The 22,166-nt window shown below is 40.4% G+C and overlaps 2 protein-coding genes across 2 annotated transcripts; both read right to left on the bottom strand.

The window, feature by feature from the left end:
• Window positions 1-209: 209 nt before the first annotated feature.
• hmgcl (3-hydroxy-3-methylglutaryl-CoA lyase) lies at window positions 210-5,241 on the bottom strand. Its single transcript, XM_036150882.1, has 9 exons — window positions 5,098-5,241; window positions 4,823-4,906; window positions 3,987-4,094; window positions 3,796-3,891; window positions 3,532-3,680; window positions 3,374-3,437; window positions 3,072-3,260; window positions 2,835-2,960; window positions 210-397 (listed from the first exon to the last, which is right to left on the bottom strand). Exons 1-9 carry the CDS (start codon window positions 5,191-5,193, stop codon window positions 296-298), a joined length of 1,014 nt encoding a protein of 337 aa, XP_036006775.1. The 5' UTR covers window positions 5,194-5,241; the 3' UTR covers window positions 210-295.
• Window positions 5,242-11,047: 5,806 nt separating this feature from the next.
• Window positions 11,048-20,660, bottom strand: zbtb8a (zinc finger and BTB domain containing 8A). Its single transcript, XM_012862051.3, has 4 exons — window positions 20,370-20,660; window positions 16,213-17,087; window positions 15,194-15,363; window positions 11,048-11,898 (listed from the first exon to the last, which is right to left on the bottom strand). The coding sequence occupies exons 1-4, from the start codon at window positions 20,432-20,434 to the stop codon at window positions 11,581-11,583; spliced, it is 1,428 nt and encodes a 475-aa protein (XP_012717505.2). The 5' UTR covers window positions 20,435-20,660; the 3' UTR covers window positions 11,048-11,580.
• Between the last annotated feature and the right edge of the window lie 1,506 nt (window positions 20,661-22,166).

Here is a 22,166-nt window from a genome sequence, read left to right as displayed (position 1 = left end):
CTGGATTACATATAATTTAGAACAAAGTCCGTTCTTCACTTCTCATCCAATGACCAAAGCATACCTTTAAAACACTTGTGGTCACAAGTGAAAACTTTAAAAAAAAAAAATACACTGATTCTAGATAAGGCACTGATATCCTATAATTATCAAAAGTGATAATATGAGATGAACAAACAGATCGCTGATATTCAACAACAACCAATAGGTGAGGTTAAATCAAGCCATGTATTGTTCAATTTAACAAAAGGATGATATAGTCTTCAGTTAGAGCAAAACGTCGACGTTTCTTTTTCTACAGTTTGCAGGTGGCTTGTGCCACCTTGGAGCTGGTCTTCCTGTTGAGGGTTCGACAGATAAAAGCTCCGGCATCCATCAGCTTTGACAGGTCCACTCCCTGAGGCGAGAGCACGGAGACGCAGGGTAAGTGACTTCATAAACACGTTTAAATGTAACAGTAATCATGTAGAGTTTACATGCAAAGAAACAACAGTATAGGCAGACTGGGTCAGGGCAGCAGAAAACATGACATTATTTTTTTAAATTGAAAATTATTTAACTGCAATATGATAAACAATGATACACCAGTTCTTTGTCCAATATATGAACAAATATTATTAAAAGCAGAACATTTACTCTCCTAACCAGTAGAGCAGGGTCTAAGAAAACTGAGAAACAAAACATTCAGGTCACAAGATGGGTGACTAAAATTGGCTGATTTTCTCTTTGATATTTGACCAAATATAGAAAAATCTGACATTTTTTCCTGTTCATCAAACAAATCTAAACTAAAATATTTTTTGCTTGTAACTGTGCTGACAAACAGCATGTTTTCTTTTTGATTCTTTCCCCCAATGTTAATTTTTGCATTTTATTAAAGGAGCAATAAGTAGGAAATTTATTGTAAAATTAACCAAAATCATTCTCCTTTGTCCACAGGGATGGGAGTAACATTCCCTACAGACGATCGGTCCTCTCCATCAACAATGCCTTAGTCGAGTTTTCTTCTTTCAAACCTAGAGGTACAATGCAGAACGACTTTGTTGTAGTATGTACCCCGTGTTTACTTCCTGGTTCCTGAGCCGGTAAGAGAAGCAAACAAGAAATAGTCTGAACAATAACCTAAGAAGCCTCGGCATCCTTTAGAAAGGGAAAACGACCTAAGGTGGGGAAAAACGGGGATTCTTTTTGGTGACAAATTTGTTTCCCCAATTCACTCGCCATCTTCAATTTAGCTGCGCTTCGATCCTCATCTCTCTTGACTTGATAACCTGCGCAACACTCTTCGAAGGGGAGGAGAGTTTTATATGCTGTTCTGAATAGAAACGCTAGGTTTTATTACTCATTTCTCCTTTAAGCAAAAGTACATTTTTACACGGGAAGATGCTGAAACACCAGTGACACTGTTCAAAGTGAAGAGACTGTAACATCTGAAGCTCTATGGCCAGATGAGACAAAAATTTGGCTATCTGAACACAATGACATGAACAATGTTAGGAGGAAGCAAGGTAAGTGCATTTCCCCTGGATACGCGTGACTCAGATGAAGCTCAGCTGTGTTGATATCTGAAAAGTAACACAATGACAGAAACTTCAGCAGACCTGTTGACCGCTCAGAGACGAGGCTACAGGTTTAGTTGCAGGTAAAGCGTTAAAACTGTGATCGAACAACTCAAGACTGATTTTAAGCTGGTCCACTCATGTCCAAAGTAGAGCTACACAATCTATCGAATCTCAACACTAATCATTATAACTGTGTGGGCAATATCACGGCCGCAAAGCACTGCTTGTAAGCAATATTTGGCACTATAATATATTTATAGTATCAGACAATTACACTATCATAGCAGCATGTTTGACATATATATTAAGCAGCTAAGATGTTAAAACTAAGAGAGTAGTTGGGCAATAACTGTAAAATATTTTCCCGATCTCTAGCAGCCCCAATCCAAACTGGATATGGAACGGATAACACGGACCATCACTAACTAAGCTCCAGGAAATGCCCTGACCTCAATGCAGTTGAATATTCTTGGATTATATTTAAAGGAGCATAGCTTAAGTTTAAGGATTTTTGCAGACATCTGCCCCGTTTGGCAACAAGTTGAAATGACACCAGTGTTGTGCAAGTAGGAAAAATACGTCTTTTGTTTAGAGGAGCGATGTCTTCTGAGGTAAGAAAGCTAAAAATATTGAAGTTAGCCCACGTTCTCTCGCTAATCCATTGATCACAGCGGAGACTCAACAAAGAAGCCTGGTGAACGAAAGCTCGCAGTGCGTCACACCCACACGCCCAGAGGAATCGGCCCGAATCACTCTCTCATGAACAGACGAATCCAGCCTACAGAGGCAACTGCGATAAATAGAGGGTAACTCTTTTTACACGTCAAGCAATTGTAACGGCATGTATGGGAAAGAAAATAAATATTTAAACTTCAAAACTTGCACTATGCGCCTTCAAAAAAGTAAAGTCTGTACCAGGAAACCAATACATTAAATGGAGTCTACCTTTTATTAGATGATGAGGTGCAACTTCCTTAAGGAAATTCATCTAAATATATCTGGGGTGTATGTTTATATTTGAGAGAAATCCATTATAAATCCATACATGTGCACCCAATTCTAGTAAAAACAAAAAAAATTGATTATACGACTGCTTCATCTTGTAAAAGTAGAGGTTCAACTGAGACATTAAAAGCTGAATTATCTTGAAATCCCTGCAGGGGATGAGAAATGATACCAGACCTGTAGTCAGTAGCTGGTTCTCTTTTCCCTCCTAACCAACTTCAATGAAAAAAAAAAAAAAAATAGTGGATTAATAAATTGGTTTCTTACTGTTTGAATCCCAAGTCCATGCAGCATATAAACAACATCCTCCGTTGCAACATTCCCAGAGGCTCCCTGCGCATAAGGACAGCCCCCCAGTCCAGCTACTGAGGAGTCTACCACGCTGATTCCCATCTGAAAAACACAGACTCACGTCTGAGTTAACTCTGTGGTCACTTTTCTAAATAACATGATGGATAGTTTTAGGCACAGCTTTTAGATTCACAAACATGAACTCAGTCGGACCTGTAAGGCAATGAGGATGTTAGCCAGAGCCTGGCCGTAAGTGTCATGGCAATGCACAGCCAAAGCACTGACTGGCAGCTCTTTGCACACAGCTTCCAACATTTTGGTCATACTTCCAGGAGTCCCCACTCCAATAGTGTCACCCAAAGAGATCTCGTAACAGCCCATAGAGTACAGACGCTTAGCCACCTGGAAGACAGAGGCGAATCTTAAGTGCTTTGTGTCTGATTTTTTTTGTGCAAAGCTTGATGGATGACTCATATTCGCCGAGATAATTCAACGTTTAGTAAGGATAAACTCACATGTGCAACTTTTTCAGGCGCCACCTGCCCTTCATATGGACACCCGACTACGCACGAGACGTAACTGCAGGGACGAGAAACATGGACGGAAGAGTTTAAGAGCCAGTCGAGATGATTTAAAGGTTTACTGAGAGTGGAGAGGATGCTGGCAGTCGTACCCTCGAACTGGCACAGCAGCTCCTTTAGCTGCCTTCATGACCTCCTCAAAGCGCTGTAAACTCTCCTCCACGGAGCAGTTTATGTTCTTCTTGCTGAACAGCTCAGACGCAGCACCAAATATGGCCACCTCTGAAGCACCCGCCTTCAGCTACAACAAAAAGAGCACAAACAAGGTTTTAGAGCCGTACCCGGCGGTGTTAAACCCCGAACAATGAGTCCCTGCTCATGCCTGAAGCGGAATTGCAGGAATGTGCAGCACTCACAGCAGCTTCAAAACCTTTCAGGTTGGGGGTGAGGACTGGATAGGACACTCCTGGTTTCTTACTGATACCCTTCATCACCTCGACCTGATCTGCCATCTGGTGTTTAAAAGACGGAAACCAGTTAGCATTTAGCAAACCAGGTCCAGTTCGTTCCTACAGCTTCTGAGTGAGGTGTGCCAATTGACGCTTACCTGCGGAACCCATTTAGGGGACACAAAGCTGGTAGCCTCAATGACTGGGACTCCCGACTCTGACAACATGTTGATTAAATTGATTTTGGCCTCTGTTGGAACGACGGTCTGGGGGAAAACGATAAAACAGAAAGATGGAGGAGAGCCGATAAATAATGCTGACCATGCATGACTCCCGTTGTTTCACCAGGTTACAGAGGTCGCTCTCTCACGGCTATTGTCTGGACATCTTCTCACTTGACTTTTATTAGAACAAACAAACGGCTTGTTTTATGGAAACAAGTTAAAAAGTAGACATATATAATTCAATGTTATTGAAATGTATTTGACTTGAATGAAAATAAAAAGCATTGCTACAGAACAGAAACAACTAAAAACAGGCCTGTAATCATTGGGTAGAAAAGTCATTAGAATGGTAGAATTATGCTTATATATTGCTGTCGTATAAAATTACATTTTATATTTTATTACATAGAGCGGCTGATGAAGCTCAAAATATCACTTTTCTTCATTAGAGACTGTACTGACATGTGTACACAAACAAATTAAAAATCATGCAAGCAATATGACTATCCAGTTTTAGAATGTTCTTTTGTTGTCATTTTGATTTTAAAGCTAAACAATATATAAATGTGTCTTTTTCTACTTAACTGTAGTTCCTGAGAAGAACAGTGACTAACATTAATATTTCTTTTGAAAACGGCTAAAAAAAGGGGGAAATAAACAAATTATTTATATATATATATATATATATATATATATATATATATATATATATATATATATATATATATATATATATATAAATAAAACAAGATACATTCATTAAAGTGTACCTTTTCATTTTGAAGACCATCTCTGGGTCCCACTTCCACTATTTTGACTTTGTCTGGGAGAGCATGAGCCGCTCTGAAGCTAGCCTAAAAACAAGAAAAACACACAGAACATTAAGAAAGCGACAGCGAAGAAAGACTCTTGTGGAGTTAACAACCACCACCAGCTTCACGGGGAGGCCAACAGGTACATTTAGCCGCAGACGTTTTTTAATGGTACTAAATCACAGCGTCCAGATCAAAAAGCGGGAAAATAAAAATAAAAAAAAACAACTTACCGTCTGGTCTTTGGCCGCCGAGCTGAACGCCAAATACTGTTGGCCCATTCCTAACCTCAAAGTGCTTCTGTTTATGATTCTCACAGCAGCCGCCATCACTAGCTGCCCAACAGCAGGGTGACGTCACAGAACCCGGAAGCACGAGGTTCTTCTTCTCTCTTTAATAGCGGCTGGCAAACAAGAAGCTGGAGCATTGTTGCCTCCAACCGGTAACGAGAGTGAATCCAGCGTGGTCTCTCTCTCTCTCTCTCTCTCTCTCTCTCTCTCTCTCTCTCTCTCACACACACACACACACACACACACACACACACACACACACACACACACACACACACATATATATATATATATATATATATATATATATATATATATATATATAAAAAATTTTTTATTTATTTTTTTTTATGCAAAGTTGTAAACGCTTGGCTTAAATCCAAGATCCCATAACTTCATAGGCAGTCTTGCGAAATCTGAGCAAGTTGTGATGTGTCGAGTTGGGCCCTGAATGAAACCCCTTTCCCCCTATTGTTAGTTATTTGGCCGTCACATCTGCCATTTTATTTCCTTTCACCCATTTATGTGCAAGTACCCAGAGAAACACAACTGCGAAACCCATCATCTGAATCCCATATAATGTTTGCTGGATGTCTATTTAGAATATTTCAGGACGGATTTCTGAATGATTTCAGCCGACAAACGAAACGACGAACTTGAATCTGAACAGATGACAGCTTTTCTTGTCTCCTCAATCCTTTCTATTAAAAGTAACAATGCAGACCTTTTTGCGTAGAGGCCGAATTTTAGATCATAAATGAACCAGGAGCTGGGAAGAGTGACACAGTCGCCATCTACTGGTAGAATATAGGCAGTGAAAAAATTGCAACTAGGGAGTCAATGTTTCTGTGCATATATTGAACATATGTGGTTTTCAGTCACCATACAAAATAAAAAAATATATATTATATTTTATATATATATATAATATATATATATATATATATATATATACATACACATACAACAGATCTTGTTTGATTGGACGTTCAGATCTCCAGAAGAACATCAGGTCACTTTTAAAGCTTAAAGTGCCACTGGCAAGATCAACAGAGGTAAAAAAAAATAGCAGGGACTGCAACGCAAAACAGTACGCTGACCTCAGGGAAGTTATACATTTCATCATGTAGCAGCTGGAATAAAGGTCCTGGAAGATGGGTGCAGGTGGATGAACAACAAATGCTTGAAAATTTTAATCTATGCAAAAAAGGAAGATGTTCGTTTTGATTGCAACACTGGACCCCTCAGTCGTTCCAGACGGCGGATCTGTATGCTGTATTTTGCTCTGGGACCAAACTATTTGGGCATGCATATTCTTACGACAATATTTGGAATCTGCATCAGTGGTTGCACAAATGGCTTTTTTGCACAAAATAATACAGTTAAAGGCAGCACTCACAAGTAGCAACACAGGCGTTAGTTTAAAGGTGCTTTTTCAGCAGTGCGCACTCTTCTGCTGTTCAGAAGCACTACTGTAATGTATTATCTTTGGTGATTATTTTTTTCAACAGATAACTAACACCCTACAATGAAAATATAGCCATCCAACTGATAAAAAGATTTGCCTTGGGACCGTATTTTGTTAAATGCTTATGTCAGGTTGAAATCTTTGGAACAGTAACGATGTGATTACATTATTACATTAGGAACTTTTTTACAAAGGAAGCTGTGATTAGTACTCTGCTTTTTATTGTGTCTTTTATCACACTTTTCTATCTTTATGCCATACCACAGCTATTATTCACAGTTTGTGACAGCTATAACACGTTTACAACTGGCTAGCATGAGGAAACAACCATCATTGGCCAACACTTTCAAAGTGAAGAATTTAATTATGGTGGTCAGTGCAAAAAATATTGGCTGCCATTCTGCAACAAATAAACCTTAATTGTATTCCTTCAAGCAAATCGTTGTGAAATTCAACTTTAAAACGTTAAAAGGTGTTTCAGCACTGCTGACACTGGACAGCTCCAGAGAAGCGTCTCTGTGTACATTGACAGTGGTTAATACCAATTAGGGGTTTCTTTCTATTTATTACTAATTAAAGAATGAATTATACAACAAAGTCGTTTATTCATGTACAGAAAAATAATGTAAGCACTAATATGTTTGATCACTTTATGTCAGGTGTGATAAAAACATACAATCATTATTAATCATTGTGTAAAATGTTATGTGTAGTAAGGAGCATCACCATATTACAAATACCTACACAAAAGCATCTGTGCATTGTCTGCTTTTTAGCATCTTCTGGTTAACCTATGCACCTTTATTTTATTCATACCCTTCAGGAACAGCTTGATTGGATCAAGGCAGTCTGGAACAGCCACCGGATTCGTCCAAGAAAGTGCCCCTATGTACCACAAGGGATTCCAGAAGTGACGTACACTGCACCACAGCTGAGGAGTTCTGAGGAGTTTGTGGTCCCCTGAAGAAGGCCACAAGCTGAAACACGTTGGTCTGTCAATAAGGTCTGCTCCTGAACCTTTAAGTGTTGCTGAAGTTTTCATCAACGAGTTTGTGATTCCACACAGTGATTTTATTCACTGGAGACTGGCATGCAAGTTCCTCTCACCTGTCACGTGTGAAGAAGATATATTTCACTTAAGTAATATTATGATATCAGAGTCTGGTCTTTACCTTGCAGAAGCTCAAGAGTTCTACTTGACAATTCGAGATGCTCTTTGCTCTCTTATATTCAACTGAGCAGCCCAGCAAACAGTGTAGGTGACTGATACCATAATTTTTTTTTTTACCGATGACATCTTTAAAAAAAATTCTACCAGTAATTTAGTGATACAGGAACAATCTTATGCAGAGTTAAAAATTTTCACTTTTTGTATTTAGTAACTATCATTAACCTACAATAGTTGTATTCAGTCCCATATTGTGGTTTAACAGGATTCTGTGTGGTCAATTCCAATTAGTAAGTGGCAAAGTAAATCTCATGCCAGGGTCATGATACTAAAATATCATGACTATACAATTAAATATTTTTTCTTCTTTAGACTTAATGATTTCATGTTTTTGCTGATATTTTAAAATATACCAGTAGGTATAGTATTAGTGGGAAATGAACACAGTACTGTTCAACAGTTTTTATTTCCACAGCTGTATGAAAAGCAACAAATAAATACTTTTGTATATTACCACCAAAGACATGGGAATTCATTCATAACCTCAACAAGCCTTTGTGGATATAGAGTATGTGCCAGAAAAAAAAAAAACAGGGTTACAAATAACAAATATTCTTGTCATCATCCCCCCCCCCCCCCTGAAAACATAAAACTATGGAAAAAAGTCCAACAGAAGTTCTGTGATATTTCTCCAAAATGGCACATCATTAATCAGTCAGCGTATGAAACAAAATAGCAAAAATAAACTAAATTCATGAGATATAAAACAAAAAATATATGAATCTGCCTTAGTCTACTTCAGATGTTTAGATTATGTCCATCACCGAGATAATCAATATCATTATGAAGATCTGGGTATGTGCCCTGTGCATCTGTCAACACTGACATGCCTGGTTCCACTTCCTTAACTGTGTGCACTTGAAGTCATTGTCTTTTTCGCTAAAGTTCATCCATCCGATTTCTACTCTCTTAAGTTTTCCCTTGGCATTTTGATTTCCTTTTAGTTTCTCTAAAATCTCAGTTTTTTTCCTTTGCCCTTGGACTTTCAAGCAGATTATTTCCCGTACATTCCTGGATCTGAATGATAGCTTTTGTGAGAGAAGGGAACAGCTGCCAATCTGTCTCCACAGTGCAGAATATACTATACCAGATATTGTTCAGACATCAGCGGAACCACTGACGTATCAATCCGCAAATTACTGGTGGAAATAGGTCAGCATGTAGACATATAAAACTTTTAAAAATGCTACATGCTATAAATGACATGATGGGTGACATGACAACTGTATTTTTACATATTTATGTGTGATATACATGCATAGTGGTATACTAACTTTATAAATTCGGGAAACCAAAATTTTTGTTTTCAGCTTAAAACATATCATGCTAGATTTCTATAAGCAATTGTAACCATAGCATAATTAATTAAATAAACATTTTAAGGTTGTGTTTTATCCTCTTTAAAATGTCCCGAAAGACTCAAACACTGGTGGTTATTTTATAACAGCAACTACAATGTACAAATAATGATTTTAGACAACTTTTTTTCTGCCCATATCACAGTACTATAAACTGTAAAATGAAAAGAAACACTTTTTTTTTTTAGCACTCTTTAATGACAGTCTTCTTATCTAGCCTCTTATTTTTTATTTAAATAATACCTGACCATTGAAAAAGATCATCACAACTTCATTAGCTGAATCACAATGGTAGGGCCAACAACAACATCCTTGTTTTACATCAATGAGGAACATTTTACAGCCTATTGCTCAGCCATCATTTTACTTTCCTGCCTAACGCTACAATACATATTGTCAATCAAGTGGTAAAAATGGTCATTTTTTAATGTTTGTGATTTCTTCTTGAATCTCACAGTCCTGCAGAAATTGCCACAGAGCACCCCCTTCTCTCTCCATTTCAATGGCTAGAGAGGACCTCTCTAGCCATTGAAAGAATAACTGTCCTTCAGTCCGGCCTGGACTGAAAGACATCATTAAAGCATTGATCATGGCAGCACAGAGCAGGCCTTGAGCGACCAGAGCAATAGAGCCCCAGATTTACCATACCAGGCAAGATCCTAGAAGCAGGCTATACAAAGAGGCAACAGAAACCATCCAGTATCGCACAGCAGGGTGTAAGACACTAGCAGGGAAGGAATACTTGGAATGCCATAACCAGGTGGCTGGTATAGTGTACAGAAACATCTATTCAGAATATGAACTGGAGACCTCCAGGTCACAATGGGAGTCACCTCCCAACATGGTGGAGAATGACGGAGCTAAGATCTTGTGGGACTTCCAGATACAGACAGACAAAATGGTAATGCCCCACCAACCAGACATTGTGATCATTGATAAGCAGAAGAGGACAGCCGTTGTGATCACTGTGGCCATCCTGAGTGACGGAAACATCAGGAAAAAATGAGCATGAGAAACTGGGGAGAAACCAAGGGCTCAGGGAAGAACTAGAAAGAGAGAAGTGGCTCCAGCAGATACTTGGAGAAACATCAGACATCTCAGTCCAGAAGAGTGCAGTCCTAAGAACAGAAATAAAGAAAAAAAAAATAACTTTGTATTTACCATACCAGAGTATACACAGAGCAGGCAGATATGGAAATAGTCCATACCCAGAATTTTTGATTGCTAGTTAACAATTTGTTTAAAAAAAAACACTCACGATTATGAGATTTCTGTTCTCCCAGCAGCACTGAAACAGCTCTGCTAAGAGTCACAAATGACCTATTCATAGCAGCAGATTCTGGCCCTCCCTCTCTTCTCATTCACCTCAATCTGTTTGCTACAGTTGACCACAACATCCTCCTTCATCAGCTTCACCACACCATCGGACTCACAGAAGCTCCCTGTGGGTTTACTTTCTGCTGATATCCATCGACCAGTTCACCTAACAGGCATGGCTTTGGACAGCGGGAGAAGGCTGAGGGACATGAAATCTCCCCAATATTCTATATTTATATCTTTCCTCTCATCTTCAAGTTATATGTTTTTTTGTATTTTGAAAGTTGCTGTTGCACTTTGGTTCTTTGAGGGACAGATTTTACTTACAAATTAGCCGAAATTGCTATGTGAGAACTTTCGCTAATGTTTCCTACTCAGACTGAAACGCGTTACCTTTCACCACTTCAGAGCATCCGCACATATTTTTTTAAAGTGAAAGTAAATAAGATTTATGGGTAGCTAATAGGGAGGAACTAGTTATTGTTTGGTTACAACTTAGTTATGATGACCAAGACACAGGTGTATAAAAATATCTTTAATATGTCAGAAAGTAAAGATAAAAAGGATTAAATAAATTATAATCAATATCATAGTGCATATCATAAACAGGACGGCAAAAACGTGGCAGACAAACTCTCAGAATGAAATACTTCTTTAACTCTCCCTAAATTTGAAGAACCATTAAGAGCTGCCATTTTGTCTGGGTCAACATCTTTGCAGCAATGTCAACAAAAAGTCCCAAAGAGCTGCAAAGAATTGGTGTCTTTTCATGCATACACATGAAGAAAGACTCACTGAAATTGTAATAAAACCACGACTTAACCAAAAACAATAGAAAAGAATATGCATGCTTTGGATACTGCATAACGTTAGTAACATTTACATAAAAAAACTGTCCATGTTTCCCACAGTCTTGAAACGAAAAATTCCTCAGTTGAATACAACCAACTGAGCATTTACATCTCGTGGCCCAAGTTTTCTTTTTTTAGTTTTTTGCATGGCTTTAATACAGATGCACAATGTCAATATATATCTGCACATAGTTTGGTCCTGCTTCACTGCAGCTCCTCTTCGCTGTCATCCACTTGCTGGATGATGAGGTCTGCGCCCGAGTCTTCGGCTAGATCGTCGTCGTCATTCACCATCCAGTTCCTCTTGGTGTCCCCCTCCTCCTCGCCATCCACACCTAGTAACAGCGCCGGCTCCTCGTTGGGCGTCTGCAGGCCGTCTATAGGTATGTCGTCACAGCCCACCTCCTGGATACAGGCGGTGCACATGCGGTAGCGCCGTGTGCCCTCACACACCACATGCCCGGTCTCCTCTGTCACCTGACACTTACACTTCCTGCACACCAACTTCCTGGCTTGATGAATCTGTGGAGAGCCCCCAAAAAATGTGAGTCAAACTCTATTTTTCTTATATTCATTCAATGCAGAGTTTAATTCTTTTAGATTCATAAAACGGTAATCAGTTCAAAAGGAGAGTTAATCTGAACATGCCCGTGTGAGCCCATCATGGGCTTTTCTTGGGCACCTATACCAATGATCCCCATCAGTGGGCTGTGTGTATGGATTGATTTGCCCATATCCATCTCATACAAGGCCCCTCGTCTGTCATCCTGTGCAGAACAACTACATCTTTTCCTTTTTGGGCTATTGCAAAGGGTTTTTAATGGCGCACCACAGTGTGACCTGCCTCAAAATCTACTCATATATGCCCCAGACAGTTCAACGTGTGCGGCGAATATGGCCCTTTAGCCTATTATAATCAGACTTATTCCTTTTTGTGACTCAACAGTAGGACCCATACCCATACTGAACATCCAGCTGTGTGGACTGATGGTAATATTCCACTGGAGTAGGCCTTAGGTAGTTCGGCTGGGCCACTGTGTCTACAGCACCATCAGTACCCTGGAGTCCCACAAGGACTTTTTTTAAATCCCCCTGCTGGACACCAGCAACAGCTGCAACTGTGTGGCCACTCATAGTTTCTCACACTGCTGCGTTGTCAGCAACACAGCAGTGCAACCTCTCAACTCCACCAGCAATGAGATGGCCTACATGGAAGTAGTGGAGCTACAGGAGGAATGGTAAGTGGATAACAACCTCATGCTGGTGGACCACAGCGGGTAACCCATGTATTCCTATGTTTTTGGTCTCAGTGAGTTTTATTGGAGAGCAGATTGGAAATTGGGTGTAGAGAGAAGGAGAAGACATGCAGCAAATGGTTCAGGACTAGGAATTAAACCCAGGACAACCGCTTTGAGGACTATAGCCTCTGCACACAGTGCATCTGCTCTAACAGCTTAGCCACCCGGCATTCTTACTCTCATCTCCTCATCAAAGGTGCTCCACAGGAAAAAATAAAAAAACCTTTGGGTCGACCTTACAGATGATCTCAGGTGGCCCACCCATCTACATGCCCGGGTCATAAATACAAGACATTCTACTCAGCTTCCACTAAAAGCCATCAGGCCATGGATCATCATTTTTTGGTTTGGCAATATTACTCTACAGGACTGTTAAGCTTTACAGAGAGTGAGCAAAGCAACGGTGTGCTGCATTGGATCAGATTTCTCCTCCCTGCAGCATCTACACCAGTCAATGATTGAGCAGAACTGTCAAAATCATCTAGGAGGCTTCCCAACCCACTAGCTGTCTGTGTTGCTAAATTTAGGAAAATTGTTTCCTACCTGACAAAAACTGAGACTCAAAAAGAGCTTCCATTCTCACAGTATGAGGCTCCTCAGTCAGACCATGTCGTACTATCAGAGAAAGCCCTGGACAGTTCACCATTAGCATGAAGCACACTGTAGTGCACTTTTATTACAAAATGTCACTTTGACTGACAGAACTGTATTAAGTCATTTTCACTCTGTACTGGTTATTGTATGGCTTTCGTCTTTTGCTTGTTAATTTATTTTATTTTGTTTATTTATTTATTTGCATACATTATGTAGTTTTGTATATTTGTAGTGTTTTCATGTGTGTTTTTTAAGTGTCTTTATTGTTATACATATACAGTCCAAGGAGTGATCCAGGATACATTTCACATTACATATAATCAAGCCACTAAAACATTTAGATGTTTTTAATGTAAAAATGAGACTATGAAAAAAAACACAATAAGAAAATTGTTGCACTTTTAATGTGACATCCTGTACAATTTAACTGAGAAAAAAAGAGGAGTTAATGGTATCAGTCTGTCAGCCCGTGAGTTTGCCCAATTGGTCTTCCAAAAGTTCTGCAAATCTTTCAGACTGTGAGGGCGTCTCTTGTCCACAGGCCTCTTGCGGAGAGCCAACAGACTTTCTGTCACATTCAATCCTTGACCTGGCTAGGCCATTCCAAAACTTTAATTTTCTTCTGGTGAAGTAATGTTTTTGTTGATTTGGTGTTGCTGAAACATAAAATTCCTTTTCACTGTTAACTTTCTAGAAGACATCTTAAGGTTTTGGGTCAAACATTTTTTTTTATTTTACTCAAAACATTATTATTTATTTATTCATATTTGAAAATCTTAATAATTTTACCCACTTTTAACAAAATGGTTGTTTAGTTTAAAAAAAAAAATAAACACCCCCAGATTATTATGCTCCTAACCCTATGTTGCACTGGGGAAGTGTTTAATATCATTTTTGGAAGTGTGGCCCAAAATCTACTACTCATAAAATAACACTACAATATGCTGTTGTCTTTTAATCTAGTTTTTCAGGATTTGATCTAAAATATTAAGAACATTCCTTAAAAAAAGCTTATTACATCAGCAATGCTCTCAATATATCATGTAAAAAGTATTGGGCTAGATTAAAAACTCAGTAGGGGTGTAACCATACATAAAACTCACATGGTTGGGTGAGACACAAAATTGAGTTCATGAGAACAAGACAGGACAAGATTTTTCTGAATACTAATACTTTCAAGAAGTCCCATTTGCGATTCAAAGCATCGGCTGTGATTGTGATGTAGCTCAATGTGCCCCTAGATGCCCAGCCTTCAGTCATTATGGTGATGCTTTCTGCCTTCTTCAGTGTCTGAACAACATTAGCCTTCCACTGCTTGTCGAGATTAGGAATCACTAGACTAATAAAATGCACTTGTAATGGAATGTAGTACTTCGGTTCCAAGGTATTATAAAAAGCTCCTAAATCTCCCAAGTTGGGAGAATCCTGGTAATAGAGTCTGTAGTCGAGGACTCCTAGTGCTGGGGGATGTCCGAGGATGCAGTGATACACCGTCCTCACTCTGCTGACTTTACTCTTCTTGAACTTAACCAGAATCATTGTTGTAATAAACTTTCCATTTTTTTATTTTTCCTTTCCAATGAAGGGGTTTCCCGTTCAAGTCTCTTTCCAGTCATACCAACCCCCAGCAAGCCGAGACAAATAATTGTCCTTCCTGAGTCTGGTTCTGTTGCATCTGTCTTCCTGTCTAAAGGCACGATTCACTTCCCGCCATGAATGCTCACGAGTCAATAAAATTGAAGTGAGCTTTCGATATTCACTATCTGACCATAACAAATTAGACTGAGAAACTGCAACACACTGTAAAGCAGGGGATAAAAGTCAAGCTAAACTGAGCAGCATGTAGCTTGAGTATAATTTTTTACCCAGTAAATATTTCTGTGCAGAACTCTGACTCAAATGCTTCTAACTTTAAGAGGACCTACCGTCTCAAAGTGGCTGCGAAGGTGTTCCAGGCGGGTGAAGCGCTTATTGCAGGCCTGACAAGGGTACGGTCTCTCTCCGGTGTGACAGCGCAGGTGACGCTTCAGGTCTGCCTTCCTCTTCACAGTGTGTGTGCAAAAGGGGCATTTAAAGCGCATAACAGGGTTGGAATCTGCAAAGATGGCAAGACAAGACTGAGATATTTGTCTTGTCGCATAAGACTTTACACACTTATTCAAGTCTGCTCATCAATAGGCCCGTTTACACTACACCTAAAAACCGAGCCGTGCCGAGACCAGTCCAAGCTTAGATCAGTTAACCGGGATAAAAACGGCCGTTTACACACAAGAGTTATCTCGGTTATCCCGGTTCCTTGGTTGCTCCTCGCCTCCTAGTGGCGATCTGTGGTACTGCTGCTCTCTGGGATTGAAGGCGGGACCGAGCAAATCAAAATGGCAGCACCCGTAACATTCAGGATGTTATGGTTAGACAGAGTCGGCTTTTGGGACGTGGATAAGACAAACAAACGTCTAATAAGGATTTACAGACACAGGAAACAACGATAGACACTGAGGTTCATCACACTGCTAAGCAGAATCATCACTGGAAATCGTGTGGCATGGTAAGGAAGCTAGCATTTTTATGAATGTCTGAAATTTGTCTGGATGGAGTGTGAATTGGGACATGCAGCCAGACACGGCGGAAACACCGCGGACAGTCAGCTGACTGTAAGGGGATGACGAGGTCTGCTCATGCGCTCTTTATCAGATAACCGGGCCAGAAAAAAAAACTAGGCCGAGACCTGCTAGGGAACTGGTCCGCAGTTAGCGCGGTCCGGTTATGTTTAGCGCGGTCCGGTTATGTTTAGCACGGTCCGGTTCAGTCTGCTGACCGTTTACACACAAGAGTTATCTTGGTTACCGAGCTCGGACTGGTCTCGGCTCGGTTAAAAAAGTGTAGTGTAAACGGGCCTAATAACTTCTCTGGCAAAGCAATTGCTGGTGCATACAGTCAAACGCACCTTTATTAAAGTGGCCAATGACACCAACAATTGGAGGTAGTGTGGCGTAAAGCTCCTCTGCCTTTTCGGCCTTTAGGGTTCTTGCCTCCTGAATATCCAGGTCTTCATGCTGGCCAGAACGAGTGCTGTTGGGCGCTCTCCTTTTGGTCCCTCCTTTCCCTCGCCGACGCTCTAATCCAGGAAGTGTGTACAGAGGGTCTTGAGGGTCATGCAGGTCATCCGTTTCTGCACTGAGCTCATTCGTCGGGCTGCTTGGGTCAGTCTTTAGGGTTGAGGCTGAACCCTCCTGCTCCGCCTCCTTCCCCATAAAACTGGACTGGGATCTGGAGTTGTCACGGGTCCAGAGCGCAGGTGGTGGGCTGACGGAGCGGGGGCCTTGCTGCTGATGCTCTGTGGATTCTTCTCCTGCTCCGCTGGTGAAAGAACAGGTCTCAGACAGGCTGTGGCAGCGGTCGCTGTCTTCGTCCTTCACACTAATGTCCAAGGAGGATTTGATGAAGTTTTTGCAGTAGGTGATGACGCTGTTCATCTGTAAGTAGCTGGCCGCGGACATGACCTCGATGACATTATGGCTAGAGAGGTCCAGCTGTCCAGAGTAGATGAAATCCAGGATGACGGTAAAAGTCTCTGGGCTGAAGACGTCGAATGTGGCGCTGACAGTCTCTGGCAACCCGTCGGGCCCCCGGGACAGCAGCATGCGGAAGTAGCCGCTGCTGGCGAACAAGACGTTACGGTGGGCCCTGAAGAGCTGGCCCTCCACCAACACACTGCAGTCACAGAAAAGCTCCTGGCGGCGTTGCTCGTTTAGCTGCTTCAGAAGGTTGCTCTGGTGAGACACCGTGATGTCGGCCGTGTTGAACCACCTCTGAGGTTGCCTGGAGGAGACAAAGCGACAGCACAATAACTACCTGTCAACGCAAAATACGAACCGACATCATGTCACTCATTAAACAATCATACTTTTCTAATATTAAAGGTAAATTATTGTTGCTTTTTTCTTGCCATGGGTTCAAAATAGATTTAGGTTTTGGCCATTCTATCGCCCGCGTATGCTTCAACTACTCCATTTTGGCTCTGGCTGTATGTTCATGGTGCTTTCATACCTTGTAACAGATTTTGTTCTGATTTTTACTGCTTCATTTCCATCAACTCCAGCCAAAATTACTACCTCTGTTGGAGAAAACACATTCCCACAGTATGACATTATAGGCCAGAAAGGTAAACTATGGTCTCATATGACCAACCAACATTTTCTAGATGCTTCTTGTGTCCTATACATGGCATGTAGCAAAATGCAAGCAGGACTCAGTCTTGCTTGCTTCGAACAGTGGCTTTCATCTTGCCCCTCTTGCATCAATGCCAGAATTATGGAGAGCCCAACTAAAAATTGCCCTATCCACAGATACTCCTGGGTTTCTCTGGAAGTCCTAGACAGTCATAACTTATTGGCTGCTTCTCTGCTTTCCTTCTCTGGCCTGTCTGGTTAGAAAGATGGACATGTCCTGGTAGGTTTACAGATGTACCATTTCCTTTTCATCCTCCGATGATGTGTTTAACAGCTATATTTGAGACGTTTAAAGCTCGGGATACTAATTTTATAATATAACCCTAATTTAAACTTTATACAACTTTATCCAGGATCTTTCTACCGTGCTTCTTGGTCTTCATGATTTTGTTTGTTCACTGATGTGAAGCCTATAAGGTGTCACATAAGAGCTGTATTGAGACTGAAGGTAAATTACACACAACACACACACAGTTACACAACTCTATTATTTAGTTGACTGCTGACGGAGATACCACATATTTAAATAAACAGCTTTTAAAAATCTTTGTGCTCTCCCCAAACTCAACTAAAGTGGGGTTTGTGAAGAAACGATTTCATAAAATTTCCATGTTTTTGCACAGTTAGAGATCAAACACATGGTAACTTGTACATTCTTCAACATGAGCTCAATAGGACATTTATACAAGTGTTATAATCCATAAATGCAATATAGCACTTGTTCAGGGGGGAAATGACAGATGTATTTTTTATGGTGTCTGCTCCTCTTTTAGTGGGCAACTGTCCTAAAACTGCCACTGCATTCATGCACTACTTTCACTTGGTTTTGTCACGTAACAATCCCAATAAAATACTTCAGGTTCTAGGGACATGAACATTTTGGAAGGACAGTCTTGCCTTTATTTGTCCAAAAAAATACAGGCCTTCTAAATCATTCTAAATGCGACAACAGCACCCCCAGCTGTTTGGTCTGTACTTGCAGTCAGTAATATGATATATACTAGTAATACACTCATAAAAAAGTGCAAATTTTAATGTAGCTGAAGTTTGTCTTCAATAATAATGGCTTGATATTATTTATGTCATATGTGGTTCATAGCTCGGTAAAAGTTGATTATAGGTACAAGTTGGGCTAAAAAAAAACATTTATATTGTTAATATATTATTTAAAAAGTGTGGAAACGTTCAATTTATAACATATAACCATTGCTATATGTTGTTAATGAACATATATATATATATATATATATGTACATATACATATATATATATATATATATATATATATATATATATATATATATATATATATATATATATATATATATATATATATATATGTTATACATGTTGAAAGGGATTTTGGGTAATCTTCAGAATGACAGCTTTAATGCATTAAAACAGAAAAGGATAAAAGTTTAATTTTTTTTTTACCCATTTTGTCAGAATGGGGGGCTCTGAAAATGTTTCGTTCTTCAAAGGGGGGCGCAACAGAAAACATTTGAAAACCACTGAATAAACCTAACGTGTTTTTTTTTTTTTACAGTGCAAGGAAACTGAATGTGTACCCTGTGCCAACTTTGGTACGGACCCCGCTATCGCACACCTCATCAAATTTTGACCAAATTAATGAAGAGAGTCAGCTTTTGTTAAAGCAAAAATGTAACAGGTCTGGTAGACACCTCCGAAGCTGCCTGGCCTCCAACATGCTTTTATTCTGTTTTATTTTCCTATATTTTAATCATGTAAAGCACTTTGCATTGTATTTGTACTGAAATGTGCTATATAAACAAATTTGCCTTGCCTTGCCTTACACTGACTTATATCTGGACATTTAGTCTTTCATTATTGTTCAAACTTTTAACTCCAACCATTATTAAAATATTGTTTATAATAGTCTATACAAATGAAGGCATATAATAATAAAAACGGATCGACCCGTTACTTAATGCATCTTTGTCTGGACTAGACGATCCCGCCCACCTGAGTTCTTTCTGCATTGTGATAGGCTGAGAGGTCCTTCAATCAAAGCAAGGCTTTTTAATGGGTTACGCCCGACTCCAGTCAGAGAGCTTCGGGTGACAAACCCTTTAATCATTCCTGTGTGCTGAGTTCAAAGAGTTTAGGAAATCTCTAATGAATGAAACGCATCAGCCTTGACATAAAAAGACCACAGCTAAACATGCAGCCCAAAGAAGAAGAAATCTCCCTTAAGCCCATTTGAAGAACGGTGTCTATTTTCCTGCAGCCTAAGAAACCCGATTCAAAAGCTTTCGTATGTAAATTGCACCGCCATGCCACCTGAATGGCTCCGCAGCGCCCGGTAAACCCTCGGTGAAACGCCCGCCCGCACTATAGGCTTCTCTGCTCCCTTTCCCTTGCCCTCGAAGCCAAGAGAAATATCTGAACTGAGCTGTTATCCTTTCGCCGAGGCACCGTTCGACCTAAAAAAAACGACACGATGGTTGCTGCAGTCCTGCGAGAGAAAAGCGGGCAGCGCCGCACCGGAGCAGCCCAGCCTGTCCTGGAGCGACGCCCACTTCAGGCTCCAGCCAGCACACAATGGAGAAAACAAGACACTCGAAACGTCCTGCGCGCAGAGAAATAAATACACTGACGCCGTTCAGATGGGACGCGCTAAAACGCCCGCTTTTTTTTTTTTTTTTTTTTTATCTCCACAAGGCCACCCCTCCCCATCCCATCCCACCCCACTCCTCGCTGGAGGTCCGGAGCGCGGCGAGCAGCGGGGGAGGATATGCCTGCTGCCCAGATCGAGCGGCTCGTTCTCAGGCGAGAGGCGCCGCAAAGACCCGCTTACGCCCCATATCCTGACCCCCCCACCCCCTCTGACAAAAACACCATCAATACTCACTGGTGGCTGGATTCACCCGGCGCCCTATAGAGCCGACTGGCCCCCAAATCCGCCACCATGTCCATTTTATCTTATTTTCCCTCGCCGTTTCACACCCCCCCTCTCTCTCTTCTCTCCTTTTTCCTCGTCCAGGGTCCACAGTCACACACTTCCTGCTCAGCCCTAAAGACCGAAACCCGGTCGGAGCGACTGGAGCTCTGTGCTGACGTGGGTGTTTATTAACTGGGTGCCCGAAGGTTCAAGGAGCCATTTAAAGCCCCAGCGCTCCTCTTAAAACCAACGAGTGGATAGAGCAATATTTACATCTGTAATGAACCAGTTCATTATAACCTTATCATAAACAAAGAAGGGTGCATTCTGAAAAATATAGTTCTTCTAATTTGTCTCATTAAAGCCTTAATGCCAATAATCCCATCACACATTTCAACTTTAGGATAAAATAAACCCACAAATGATCTGCAACAGTGCTAATTATATATTTTTTTTCCCCTGGAGGAACATTAGCTCAGTCTCCCATTTGTATCATTTACGCTGACTCCTCTCAAGTTGGATGTGCAAATATCTGAACCTAGAAGAGGGGCCAGACCTGGACTTTTGGGGGCTCTACTTTACCAATTAAAGATACTCAAAACCAAATGCTGCATGGAGTTATATCCCTAATACAAAACATTTCACCTGTATGACCACGGTATGTCATAGTTATCTGCAAAATGACTTAGACTTAGACAACTTTATTGTCATTTTGTATGCACAAAGTACGTACAGAACGATATTTTGTTTGCATACAGCTTGAAAAATCACGGAAAATTGCAGTAAATTTCAGGATAAAGATGCAGCAGCGATTTATGTAAACATTTGAATGTAAACAATGTAAACAGGGGAAAAAGACAGTGTGCGATTCACGGTGTCCAGGTGAGCATTATTTAAAACCGTGCAATAATGAACACACTAACTGAAAATGTATGTGTTGATGAGTAAATGAGAGAACATTTTGTTTGTGAAGCGCTCTGAGTAGCCCTGTTGGGTAGGTAGGAGCTATATAAGTATAGTCAATTTACCATTTGTTGGTCTAAATAGTGCTTTGTGTTGAAACGTGTTAAATTGTAATGACTCAATTTGACTACTGGAGGGCTCTACACCAGTTTACATATGGTGACCATCTCACAGGCTAAAAAAAGGAGTGCAATAAAAGATTGTGGTATATATATATATATATATATATATATATATATATATATATATATATATATATATATATATATGCCACTATCTTCTTTTTGATTCTCACCACCAACTGGAACACAAACTTTCTCTCATCAGAACTGTACGAGATTACAGAGACTGGACTGCAGAGTTGGTTGCCACAGAAATTGCAGATAAACGGACTCTGAAGGCAAAGTGTCTGACATACTCAGACTTGACAGAATGACTGTTATGGATGATATGTGTGAGCAAGGACGTCTGCATTACAGATCTTCTCCACAAATGGGATAAACGGAACGCTGATATCACACTGGGAACGGCCTGAATGGGTGGACACATGCTTGGTATTTAATGTAACCAACAAGGTTCTCAGGGATCAGTTGCATTGCGTTGTTATGAGAACATAGTTCTGTCTGTAAACATTCCTCTGTCTTTTAGATTAAATATGGAAAAATATAGTTATGGTTTGAAGAGTCTTTCTATTACTACAGAAGTCTATAATGCAAACACCACATTATCAGATAAAGCAGTGCAGTGCAGTGAGGAATGTTCTGATCTTTATATTGGAGAAACCAAACAACCTCTCCACAGATG

The sequence above is a fragment of the Fundulus heteroclitus genome, chromosome 19 (assembly GCF_011125445.2).
Source record: "Fundulus heteroclitus isolate FHET01 chromosome 19, MU-UCD_Fhet_4.1, whole genome shotgun sequence".
Classification (NCBI taxonomy): domain Eukaryota; kingdom Metazoa; phylum Chordata; class Actinopteri; order Cyprinodontiformes; family Fundulidae; genus Fundulus; species Fundulus heteroclitus.
This window is presented reverse-complemented; position numbering and strand designations above follow the sequence as displayed.

Bases quoted from the DNA above. Each gene is read 5' to 3' on its own strand.
- hmgcl (XM_036150882.1), bottom strand. From the start codon at position 5,193: ATGGCGGCTGCTGTGAGAATCATAAACAGAAGCACTTTGAGGTTAGGA. The intron at 4,095-4,822 runs GTACACTTTAAT...GTTTTCCCCCAG, and splicing joins ATGGTCTTCAAAATGAAAAG to ACCGTCGTTCCAACAGAGGC. The intron at 2,961-3,071 runs GTCCGACTGAGT...TGTGTTTTTCAG, and splicing joins ACATCCTCATTGCCTTACAG to ATGGGAATCAGCGTGGTAGA.
- zbtb8a (XM_012862051.3), bottom strand. From the start codon at position 20,434: ATGGACATGGTGGCGGATTTGGGGGCCAGTCGGCTCTATAGGGCGCCG. The intron at 17,088-20,369 runs GTGAGTATTGAT...TGTCTCCTCCAG, and splicing joins CCGGGTGAATCCAGCCACCA to GCAACCTCAGAGGTGGTTCA. The intron at 15,364-16,212 runs GTGCGTTTGACT...CCATCTTTGCAG, and splicing joins CATTGGCCACTTTAATAAAG to ATTCCAACCCTGTTATGCGC.